The sequence below is a fragment of the Sphaerodactylus townsendi genome, linkage group LG09 (assembly GCF_021028975.2).
Source record: "Sphaerodactylus townsendi isolate TG3544 linkage group LG09, MPM_Stown_v2.3, whole genome shotgun sequence".
Taxonomy (NCBI): domain Eukaryota; kingdom Metazoa; phylum Chordata; class Lepidosauria; order Squamata; family Sphaerodactylidae; genus Sphaerodactylus; species Sphaerodactylus townsendi.
In genome coordinates, this window is record NC_059433.1 from 42,130,385 (window position 1) to 42,143,212 (window position 12,828).

Here is a 12,828-nt window from a genome sequence, read left to right on the forward strand (position 1 = left end):
TCTTCCCCCAATCTTCTTCTTTCTCCTTCTTTATACCCTAGTGAATTTAAGACCAGCATATAGGTCGTACTACGAAAAATGTAACAACCTTAGTAAGATTTTAATAGGGAGCTTTCTGGTTTGTAGTGCAGCCTCTCGACTACAATACATCACCTCTCAAGCAGATTGCTGAAAATCCTTCCAGTAATGCAGCCGCCCTGCGAACGCCTTAGCTGTTTCCCGGAACTGGAACGTTGATTAAAACGGCAGGTTGGCGCCAGGCGTTGGTGCGCAGACTGGCGCGCAAACGTTTATAAGAGGATGAAAATAATGATGTGCCCTTGAACTCATAAACACTGCATTGAGCAATTACCTTAAAGGAGTAAAGAAGCCACCTACATAACAGCACTGCAGCTTTGTTCCTTATTTTCAAAGAACAAGCTTTGAAATCCTTCACACAATACCTAACTACTCCACATCAAAGCATTTTCTTTCCTCATCTGTTATTTAACTCAATTAGCGATAATGCAAACACAGATTTAAACACTGATTGCTGTGCTAAAAACAACAACCACCTGAAAACGCTGTCAAAAATTAATTGATTTTGTTTTAATCTTGTAAAGCTTCCACAGCTCCACCATACCTGACTGGAGCGCCTCTGCTCTGTGCAGGCTTCAACATAACTGTCACAGTGCTGTCAGTTTGATTTAAAGGTGTTTCCAGTTCATATGGTGGCATAGAGGGTGCTAGAAAAAAACAGGAACAGAGGAAGAAGTCACACAATTTGAACCATTCATGTGGTTCCAAAAGTCCTGTTTTAAATATCCTTCTGGAAGACACAAATGCTATTTTAAAACACAGAGGAAGAAGCTGGTACATCCCCACTTTTCAAAAGATGGAAGAGGTGAACTAGTCTGTACTGTACCTATGTTTTTTCCTGCTGTGAGTTTGCAAGTAACATAAAGCATCATGTGGATTGCAGTTATCTCATGGATTACTGCCTCTAGAAACCAGTTATGTATGAAGTATAATTGTAATATAACATGGAAGGGAGACCAGAAAGAAAATGGAATCCCAACCTGTATATTGGCCCTTATCCTGTGCCTTTAATAATTTCAATTCAATTCAATACCTTTATTGGCATGAACAAAGGAGTTAATAAAAGTAAAAATAAATAGATTAAAAGAAGAAACTAGATTAAGATAAATAAAAGTGAGGCAGTCAATAAAAAGGTAGTAAAACAATATAACTGGAGTGGGTCTACTGAGTCAATGCCAATTTTTTTTTGCCACTTCCACAGGTTCTATCGTAGGAATACAAATCTATAGCAAAAGGCAATCTTAGCGCCTTATCAGAAGAATCGCCGCCATTCTAAGATCGTGAAAGGATCGATGAAGAGCCTTCTAAGCGAGGTATACATTTCGCAGCCAAGTAAAATATGTTCAACCAACTCGACTGACCTCTGGGAACAGAGGCATGTTCTTTTGTGGTGGGGGACCCGTAGGAATCTGTCCCATAAGTAAGCAGAAGGAAGAGCATTCAAACTAATCAGCATAAATATGCGTCTTAGTTGGGGCAAGGATAAATTTTAAAAGTACGATGGCAGGGCTCTATTGGGAGGAAGAGTGATGAGTTCTGTAGGTAGAATGGCTTTCAGGTAGTGAGGTGATAAGTTTTGAGTTTCTATGTCAGTTAATCTTTGTGTCAGAAGACTTGACAATTTGCGATTCTTCCATATTGACAAAGAAGTCCAGCAGGAAGCTCAGGGAATTTGTTTTAGTAATAATATGAGAACTCCAATCAGAAGAGAATGAATCGGATAACATCAGATTGGTTAGGCTGCCAGACTTGGATTGAAAATGTAGGTGCAGCCAATATCTTAGTGAGTATAACCAAATCTGAGTCTCAAGCACGTTCGAGCCAGTTTCGGAGCATAGGGCATAACAACAGACTGGCATGTAGTAATGTAGGAGGTGAAGCTGTGTTTTAAGATTAATGGGCAAAACTTCATATTATTTCTGCATGTCAGGCTCCCAACCTAGGCTATGTTCTCACTGATGCAGCAGACCTATCCCTTCCAAAGCACACAGGTAGAGGCTCACACGACTGAATCTGAGAATCTAAACAATACAAAAGATTTCTTCCACATTAAATGTCAGGAAGAAGGATGCTAAACTAGCTTACTAACTGATATGCCAACATATTTAATATAGAATATTTTTGTTGTTGGTATGGAAGAACATTCCACCATGAAGCCCCTGCCTCTGCTGTCTAAAGTGGTCCAGCAGACACAAGTTAACCTTCAGTAGGAAAGAAGGCCATAGACAGCAATGGTTGCCAACATACTACTTTTTCATATTTCAAAGATAAAATATTTGCTTTAAATAATTAGCATCAACCTGAAAGCGCTTATAACGCTTACATATAATGCAAAACACAAAGTTCTGAGTAAAGGCCAATAACATTGCATAAAGAGTATTCAGAAAAGCTACACTTTATTGCTCCTTCATTTGTACTTCTGATGATGCCTCGTAGTTATCATTCTGCTTAGACAAGTGTGAAGCTTTCCTCTGGTGAAAGCCACCAAAGCCACTTCTGCTGCAAGACAGCCTCACACTTAGCTGACTGAAGTGATAGGACTAATAAAAACATTTAATATGAAAATTTCTTAATTGGTAATGCTATTCCAAAAAAGGTCAGAAATTACCTTTGCCAGATCTCAGCAATAATCTCCAAGTGTCAAACAAAGAGACCTCAGAGAGGGGATTATATTTAAACAACTACAAATATTTTAAGTTGGGAGCCATGTCAGACTGACTGTAGCAAGGGTCCAGCAACACCTTAAATACTAACAAAATTTCTGGCAGAGTGTAAGCTTTCTTGACTCACAGCTCACTTCTTCATAAACAGCTAGAATGGAAGTTCATCTGTCATTAAGTAGAGAATGAATTCATGCATCCGATGGCAATAGCAGATAAATGTCAATAGCAGGTAAATGACAACAGCAGGTTTGATTGGATTAAGTGTGCTATGCAGAGGGGTAATAGGCGAGGAGAAATCAGCATTAGTAATGAGACAGAAATTCTAGGTCTTTCTTCAATTCAGGGGAATGCACTGAAAAAAGTCAATCTGTAACAAAAGATCACAAATGTGGAATAGGGAAAATAGTGGACTAGTTGTCTCAGATCTTGGTCTATATATATTAGGATATGAATAAATGATGTCAGTGCGCAAATGGAACTGGTTTGAGCCCCACCTCAATAGCTCTGTGCAGTGTCTGAATGAGGATGTGGGTAGATGTGTGATGTCCTGAATTAACTGAAACCATTATCTTGTGGGAGAGAGGTTGTGAACCTGTGGGAGAGTGATAGGCACACTGAGTGAGTGAGACAGGTGTGCTACAATTACGCTGTAATATTCTATGTTTTCCAGGGCTCCTGATAATGTATTAGCTTATTACTGAATAGCACACAACCATAACCTTATTTCTTCCTTCAAGAAATATTTGTAACGTTTTGAAAGTACATTAAAAATCAAAAATAGGATCCAAATGTCAATCATATTCCTCTCAGGTTTTCTAAAAGAGGTCAACATTCAGATATAATGCATTACATATCATGCATTTGAAAATTAAAGAATAAGCATTAAATTAGATTATTCGCAAAAGGACAATGGCTGGAGGAAAATAATATTGACCCAAAGGCCCTTTCTGCACGGCCAGCTTGCGAGGGTGCAGCGGCATAGTTTACGCTCCCCTTCCCATAGTTTACACCCCCCCTGCCCAGAGCGACACGCCCCCCCTGCCCAGAGCGATGACCCTGGAGTCGGAGGTCAAGAGGCGTGTCTCCTGGCCTCCACAATGTGACAGAAGGAGACTGGAGGTAAGCAGCATTTGGCAGGGCTGGGGGAGAAAAGCCAGCATCCACCCAGTGCCGTTCGCATGGCACCGAATGGAAGCCGGCATTTGCAAAAAACCTCGCTCCCCGAGCGAAGTTTAAAAACACCGTTTTGGCGGGAACCAAGCACCACTGCAGCAATTTGGCAGCGGCGCCTGTGCGAAGGGTCCCCACCAGAACGATCTGATGGCATCGCTTTTGGCCTGTGCGGAAAGGGCCTTTGGCTAACATATTCCAAAAGGAAACATTTTTAATGAGTTTGTTTAGGATTTCAGTCCTAAAGTATAAAATGTAATTCCGTTAATTAAAAGCTATTTCCAATTTGTAAAATTCCAAGTAAACAACCATATGAATATAATAGATATTCAATCAAGAGAAGAAACACTGTTAAATAAAAAACAATACCTGATATCTTTGTAGTAAACTGACTTGTAATGGGAGGTCCATAACCTTTGGCTGTACTGGCTCTTATAGTGAAAGAGTAAGTAGTCCCAGGATACAGACCAAAAAATAAATAGTGTGTTTCATTCCCATGTTTTAAAACACGTCCACTTTGGTTGGATAAATCTATTTCTGGGTCAAAGGAGCTGACAGCCTTGTAGGTGATCTACAAAAGAATAACAAAGTTATATATTATCTTCCACAGTTGGGACAAAGATTGCATTTTTACCCAGTAAACCCTTCTGATGTGTGCACTGTCAGATATTTTATGATAAGTTATCTTACTGCCTTATGTGCTTCAAATCCAGAGTGCAATGAAGGGATACAGGCTCAGACAAAACTGTTATGAGTTATTACTTTTATAGATACAGGGATTTGGAGACAGCTAGATTACAACTATAAAGGCTATGGTTCAGACTCACACTAACACCTTAAAGTTGTCAGTTTTTATATTGTAATTTCCGTTTCCAGACTGCATTATTGTTGGCTTTGCACCAAAACAGAACAAGCTACAGCCCTCACCATTTTAGAACCAATAAAATATTTTTAATGTAGCTACATTTTAAAGTTATCTACCTATAATTGAAATTCATTTATTTTGATTACAATGACAAAATTAAGGCTGTTCTGCACAGCCCAATAACAGCGCCCTAGGGACGGTAAATACACTGCTCCTGGGGCGTTGTTCGCACAGCAGGTGCTGCTGTATCGCAGCAGCACTGTGCTCGTGCCAGCCAAGTGGTGCAAAAACACCGCTTTTGAACCTCACTCAACAAGAGAAGTTTTTCAAAAGCAGTGTCTTCCACCCGCTGCCATGCCTCCTGGCCTCCAACTTCAGAGCCGTCGCTCTGGCTGTTGCCGTGCCTCCTGGCCTCCGACCTCAGAGCCATCGTTCTGGCCATGAGGGCATATCCCCTGGCCTCTACAATGCAATAGAAGGCGACAGGAGGTAAGAGCCGTTTGGAAGTGGTGCAGCCTGTGCGAAGGCTGCGCCATCGCCTATACTCCATGCGAACGGTCCCGGGGGTGCATCAGCATGAACTATGCCGATGAACCTCTGCTCAGCTGGCCATGCAGAAATAGCATAAGTTACTTCTCTATAAACATGTCCATGAAACAACAGTTGCATAGTGCATTGTGGTTATTACTATTGTTATTGAAGAGGTCTTAACTGAAATTTTAGAGAGCTAGAAAATTGTGGCAAATTTCTGAATAACTGAAATTGTCTACTGGAGGACAAAAATATTTTCCATTAGAAGAACATCAATATTTTATTCTATGCGTTGTTTCAAACTTTTACAGTTAAATATTTGCCACTTTACCTGTTTTTGTGTGTAATATACTTAGTTACATATGGCTTGCTATTACTCTCTCATATGACACTGTTTAGCATCTAGAATGAGCTGCATTAATTATCATCTTCATAACACTATGAGGTAAGACTTTAATGTAAATCAGAACCAAAAATGACATTTAAGCCAAGCGGAAAGTTAATTGCTGAACCAGGATTTTAACAATATCCTTTATGGTACAAATTCAACTCCATATGTTATACTGTATGTTATAAAAGGGCCTTGTCTGGTACAGGGCTGGAAATAGTCTTGTATAGTATATTAGGAAGAAAGTGGCTGAAAGAATTAATCAAAATGCATAAAATGGATTAGGTTTAACAAAAGTAAAAAACTCCACTTCCATCAGAGTTACCGTTTTAATTCACTGTAATTTACATCCCCAAATCTCTAGAAAAAATGCTTCACCCCCTCAATTTTCATTTCTTATCTTTTTCTAGCTCTCTTCAAACAACACAAGGCACGTAGAGTCAATGCTTATAGGAGGGGAGTGTTCATCAGTGAGCGGATCGCATATCCAGCTGGTGAGGGATCACCAGCTAGTGAAAATGACTGGTATGACAGCCCCAGAATGGAATGATTGTTGCTATAAGTAGAATCAGTGTTCTCCAACTGGAATGTCAGGTTCCAGGGTGGAGACAGTTCTTGTGATTGAAATCATTGATCTGTACCTGTAACCACAAACTTTAAGAGTGAAATGAAATACTTGGGGGGGGGGGCATTAAGTTGAAAACAACTTATGGCAACCCTATATGTTTTTTTAAAAAAATGTTTAATTAATTTTCACAGTATAATTGACCAACACGGTAGAAAAATATGAAACAGAAAAAAAGAAAAATTTCAGAACAGAGACAGAGAAGAATGCAATACTTGAACAATATAAACACAACTTTCAGTGGTACATACATCAATTTCAAGATACTTTTTATATAGGTCGGGCACTGGTTAAATAGGGGAGAGACATTCAGAGGTGATTTGCAATTAGATGTCTCTGTGCAGCAACCCTGGTATTCCTTGGTAGTATCCCATCTTCATGCATGCAACAGCCTTAGTCGAACACAATGCCATACAAGGAATTGTAGTTTTAAAAAAGCCAACATGGGGCATATTCATTGCAAGGGATGGTGTAATCAGAACAGCCAGAACAGCAAGATTAGCTACAAAAGAAATTCCACCAAACGGGATGAAAAATGAACTTCCAGACTGAAAAAACAAAGGCAGGCAATAGGCAAAGGGAATGCATTAAACATGTGTTTTTTGCCAGTCCAATTACTGAATCAATTTGAATATCCATCTTTAGAATTTTGTAATTTGCTGATCAGTGTGAACACTAGCTTTTCTTCAAACCAATGTAACTTGAACAATATAAACACAACTTTCAGTGGTACATACATCAATTTCAAGATACTTTTTATATAGGTCAGGCACTGGTTAAATTAATTTCAACTCAGCACTGACCCAGGGTAAACTCATAATTTACACGAGCTCTCAGTTTTGACCTTTGGGATTAGAAAAGGCTACCAGTAAACTCAAGGCAAATCACAATACACTGGGTTTAAAAGATGATACATGTTGTTTCTATATATCAAATAAATGAGTTTCCTGCTTGAGGCACTGTGAATAATACTGGCTCAGTAGAACCTGCAGATTTTTTTTTCTAAATTGGACATGTTATATCATGGCATATATTTTAAATGACAATTACCACAGATTTCTTCTCAATTATATTTTAAATAGTCTCATAGGGATTTTATATATTGGTGGCTATTTCTGTATCTTTTATTGTCTGATTCTAAGACTTGCCGTGCCAGTAAATATTTTTTCAGAACAAAGTGTTCTGATTTGTGGGCTCAGTGTCATTTTATGACATAGTGCTGGAAGAGCAATTTGGGGTGGGAGACACTAGCAAGTTTTGATTGGAAGCTTGGAGCAACTTCTCAGTGTTGCAGCCAAGTACTTGTGGGATGCAGACAGAATCTTTTTGCCTGTAGCCATTATTCTTGCTGCAGAATAGATGTGATCCATAGAGGAATCTACAAGGAATGCTGAATAAACTATCTTTGGATCTTTTATAAAGATTCTTTTATAAAAGATCTTTTATAAAGGTTCCAATTGCTGAAGCTGGATGGTGAGGTTTTAACATCTATCTCCTTTGTAAAGAACAAGGGTTTGATTCTGGAGTCTGTCTTATCTATGGAAACCCAAGTCACACAAATAACCAGGATGGCCTTTTTCCATCTATGTCAGGCCAGGCAATTGGTCCCCTATCTGTCCTGTACAGACCTGGCCACAATATCCAGGCAATGGTCATTTCCAGGCTAGACTACTGTAACTCACTCTACACTGGTCTACTCATGAGACTGCTCCGCAAACTGCAGCTGGTCCAGAACACAACTGTGAGAGTACTCACTGGGACACCAGTGAGAGAGCATATTAGATCTGTGCTGTACAGGCTACACTGGTTGCCAGTTGAATTCCAGATAGTTTTCAAGGTATCTGTACTTACCTTTAAGGCCTTGAGATGTCTGGGACAATCATAACTTCAAGACCACATTACACCATATCACCCATGGAGGACCCTTAGATGCTCTGGTGGTAATTTGTTAATGGTTCCTAGTCCCAAGGAGCTTTGGTTGTTGGCTACCAGTGCCAGGGCCTTTTTGGCCATGGATCCCACTTAGTGGAACTCAATCCTGGCAGACATTAGAGCCCTGTGAGATATAAATCCATTTCGCAGGGCTGTAAGACCAAGTTATTCTGCCAGGTCTTAACTGACAATATTGGTCCATATGTCATCTTGGCACCTGGGCTAATGCTCCTCCCTCCTTTCCTCACCTATAAGATCTTGTGAAATTATGGTGAGAGTTTGGGAAATGTAATGTGGGTAAGACTGTTCAAATCATCATTGTTATATTGTGGAAATGTTTTAATGGTTAATTTATTGATGTTGCTTTCATGATTGTATTTTAGATGTTTATTAGCCGTCCTGAGCCAGGCTTTGGCCAGGGAGGGCGGGTTACTAAATCTAATTAACAACAACAACAACAACAAGGTCAGATTGCTCAGAGAAGAGTGACACTGTTTCAGTCAGTGTAGGAGAGGCTGGCCTCTCAGAATCTTTGAGAAATATGGTTGGGTGCTAGATTTACAGAACATTCTTTATGTTTATTCAAATTCCTGTTGTGAGAATGACTGCTGGAATGCATAGAGGATTTATAATCCTATCGTTCTGATTTGCGCCATTTTTATTATCTCACATAAAAAACATGAAGCTGCCTTATGAGACCCAGTAGTTAGATTGGTGAACGAGGAGTTGAGAGAACCATAGTTCCATAAAAGTTCTATAGAAGTTCATTCTGCCATAGAAGTTTACTGGGTGGTTTGATTCTCAGCCTAGCCTACCTCACAGGGTAGTTGTGATGATAAAAATGGAGGAGACAAGATTGTAAGCTACTTTAGGTCCCAACTGGGGAGAAAAGTGGGCTATAAATGAATAGAGCAAATTATACTGAATCAGATTAATAGTCTATTAAGTGCAGTAGTGTCTACTCAGACTGGCAGGGTTCTCCAGCATCTGAGATAAAGGTCTTTTACATTGCTTATATTAGAATAAATTGATTGTATAATTGCTTAATATTAGTGCATACGTTAGGGTCACTCAGGAGACAACATAACAATGAGTCACTAAAGGATAGGACACTTTCTGACCTTTCCTTCTATTTATTCTGATGCTGTCCTTCAGTTACCCAGAATCCTATACTGAGGAGATCCTTCCGTTCAGTCATTTGTTCTCGCCCTATGATTACTAGGCTGGACATTCTTTCTGCCATCTCTCTCCAGCCTAGCTCAGCAAGAAGCATTCACTCTGTCATTCATATCAAGTGTGTAGTAGTGGTTAAGATGTTAAACTAAACCCTGGAAATCCCAGGTTCAAATCCCTACATGCCATGGAAGCCTGCAAGGTGACCCAACCCTGGCTAGTATTTGGATGGGAGACCTCCAAGGAATAACCGGGCAGTAATGAAGAGGCAGGCAATGGCAACCCAACTCCAAAGGTCTCTTGCCTTGAAAACCCTATGGGACTCTATAAGTCAGCTGTGACTTGACTGAAAACAAAACAAACAATACCCCCCCTCAAATTCTCTTACAATAAAGAGCCTCCATTTATTTTCTGAGTAATAGGCCTCATTGTGAACTTACTTGATCCTTTAACTGGAAATACTGGGGAGTGAACCTGGAACTTTCTGCATGCCAATCTTATGCTCTATCAGTGAGCCATGCTCCTTCAAGAGCACACAGATGCACCTTTTCCATCACCTACCCCTTCAATCATGTGCCTTAATTTGAATCAATCATGTGCCTTAATTTGAATCAGCCCTGGCCCCAAAAAGTCCTCAGTAAGAGAGATAAGATCCTCAAGTCCCATGTTTACGCATTGCATCTGAGGGAGATATTTTATCCTCACATGATAGACTGGCAATGTCTGACTGGCTCCTCCTCAATCTCTGTAGCATCTTCTGTTACAATGAAACTATTTCTCCTAATTACCGGTAAGTCTCACACCCAGTTAGAATTGTTTTGTTCTTCAACACCAAAATATTTCTTCCTGTACCGGGAAATAAAGTTCTGCTTTTGTTTACTTCTGGATTCATTCTTGGTATAAGCAGGCAGACAAGGTTATAATGGGTTAAATACCAAGGCAGAGGAGAGGGCAAAGGTGCTTCCATAGTATGCCAGAGGCAGATATAAACAGCATCAATTATTTACATCACAGATGGCTAACATCCAGTGAATTACAATGCACCAGCAGGCCAGTTCTTACACCATTCTCTAGCCTCTGTGTTAGTTACATTTGTTGGTGACAGGGCATAGTAGCATGGATCTTATTCCTCTCAAATTCATAAACTATTACACTACCAAACTGAGGACAGGAGTATTTTATCACGTGAGAGAATTAGAACAGGTTTACAGAAATGTAGCAATGCTCAATATTATATGACCATTCCCAATTTTGCCCTTGAATGATTGACTAGTGGGTATTACCATTAAAAATACTGATCTATATAACTACAGCAGGTAATATTATACATGGCTAGTACAAGCAGAGTTTCACTAATTTGATAATGCAATGGCTCCTGTGAACTTTCTTATTATACATTAGGTGGAAATATAAAGTAAGGGGGAAAAGACGTGATATAGAATTAAAGAAAGGCTACAACTTTGTTTATACTTCCAATGTGAAAGGCTCTAATGCGACAGACCATCAAAGGCTGTTTTTTGCTGTTTAAAAAATCTAACATGTTAGCATTACCTTACATTAAAGTGTCAAATTCACTTATTTTCTTTTCTATGCTGCTTGTTTCCCCAAAAGGACCCAAAGAAGCTCAAAGAAATTTCCAAAAAACAACAACAACCCCACCCCAGTATAATTTAAACAAATAAGCCAATAAAAAAAAAGAAATCCTGGACATGAAGAAAGGTCCTGCCTTCAGCCAAGCCAATCTATGAGAACTGGGAATAATCCCACTAGTTACCAGTCATCTACCTAAAGTATAATTATAATAATGAAACTGTTGGAGCACAGCCTTATTGAACGGTCCACAATGGTTCAGTGGATAAGAGTAGGTTTAAACAGTCCTACTAGAATATGGAATGGAACTACCAACATGCAACACCCCAGGGAAATTTTTTTTCTTCCAGAACAGAACAACCATAAATTACCTTAGAGTTGCTAAACTCCAGTTGAGGCCTGAAGATCTCCCAGAATTACAACTAATCTTCGGACAAAAAAGATCAGTTCTCCCCAGAGGTGGGATTCAGCAGGTTTGCACTACTTCGGCAGAACCAGTTGTTAAAATGGTGCTTGTAAACAAACAGTTGTTAAATTATTTGAATCCCACCACCGGAACCAGTTGTTAAATTATTTGAATCCTGCCACTGGTTCTCCCTCTCCCCTCCAAAATGGCTGCCCTAGAGGGTGGACTCTATAGCATTATACTCCTGAGAAAATAGAGACCGTCTAACCCCATATGTCCCAAATAGGCCTCTGCGTTCTACGGAGGCCAATTTGCTGGTAGTCCCCTGCCCCTTGTCGATACGGCTGGCCTCTACCCAGGCCAGGGCCTTTCTGTACATCACACTATATTGCTAAAAAGTCCTGATGTCTATCCCAGAAAAAGATATCCTTTGCAGAATTCCTCCCCCTGCCCAGTAGTGGCATCTATTCTATAGATGAGACTGTTATCTGCATTACTAGTATTGCAGATGTGATTAATTTATTATGGATTTAAACTGGGCTTCTGGACTACTTTCAGTGAGATTATATTGATTGTTGTGTTTTTAAAGTTTTTGATTTACTGATCTAGTATAGATCACTATAAACTTTTGAATAAGATTGGATATAAGTATTTAAATAAATAAAACCTTGATCAGATATACCAGAAAAAATACTTTACAACAGACCAGTTAATATTTTACATGAAGAAGGGAGAAAAACAAAAAAAGTGTTAATTAACGTACCTCATATAATGTGATCACACCATATGTCTGTACTGGCTCTCTCCACTGAAGGAATATCTTCTCCTCATAAGTACTTCCTTGAATAGACTCAAGTGGAACGGCACTTGGAACTAATGATTAGGGAGAAATAGATCTTTAGATTTTTTGTATTGTAACTATATTGAGTTCTGCTGGCAGATATTTAGGCCCTTGAAAAATTGCAAAAAATGATCTCCTTAGATGATTTTTCAAAGATCATATTAAAATATGTTCTAAATTATGAGGAAACATTGAAACTTTGCACTAGAATGAACTAAATTATGACCTATATAATTTTTTTCCCATTGGAAGAAAGTCAAAAGGCCCTGAATCCCACAGAACTGAGATTCAGTAAAGCATTTCTTCTGTAGGTGCAAACATATATATATGTAACAATAGGAAGCTAGAATTTTTACAAACTGAAAGTTGGTAGACATATATAATGAAACTGTTGGAGCACGGCCTTATTGAATGGTCCACAATTGTTCAGTGGATAAGAGTAGGTTTAAATAGTCCTGCTAGAATATAGAATGGAACTGCCAACATGCAATACCCCAGGGGAACATTTTATATATATATGGTACAATTAGTGGTACAATTAGTACAATTGTATATGGTATATGGTA

At 39.2% G+C, this 12,828-nt stretch overlaps 1 protein-coding gene across 15 annotated transcripts in view; it reads right to left on the minus strand.

Moving 5' to 3' along the window:
• PTPRM (protein tyrosine phosphatase receptor type M) overlaps positions 1-12,828 on the minus strand; it is a 539,592-nt gene that overhangs the window by 224,788 nt on the left and 301,976 nt on the right. For all 15 annotated transcript variants that reach the window (XM_048507340.1, XM_048507337.1, XM_048507335.1 and 12 more), the window contains exons 9-11: positions 12,185-12,294; positions 4,281-4,482; positions 623-725 (exon numbers count right to left, since the gene is read on the minus strand). In XM_048507340.1, the coding sequence (XP_048363297.1) occupies positions 623-725; positions 4,281-4,482; positions 12,185-12,294 (415 nt within the window). The remainder of the gene's footprint in view (positions 1-622; positions 726-4,280; positions 4,483-12,184; positions 12,295-12,828) is intronic.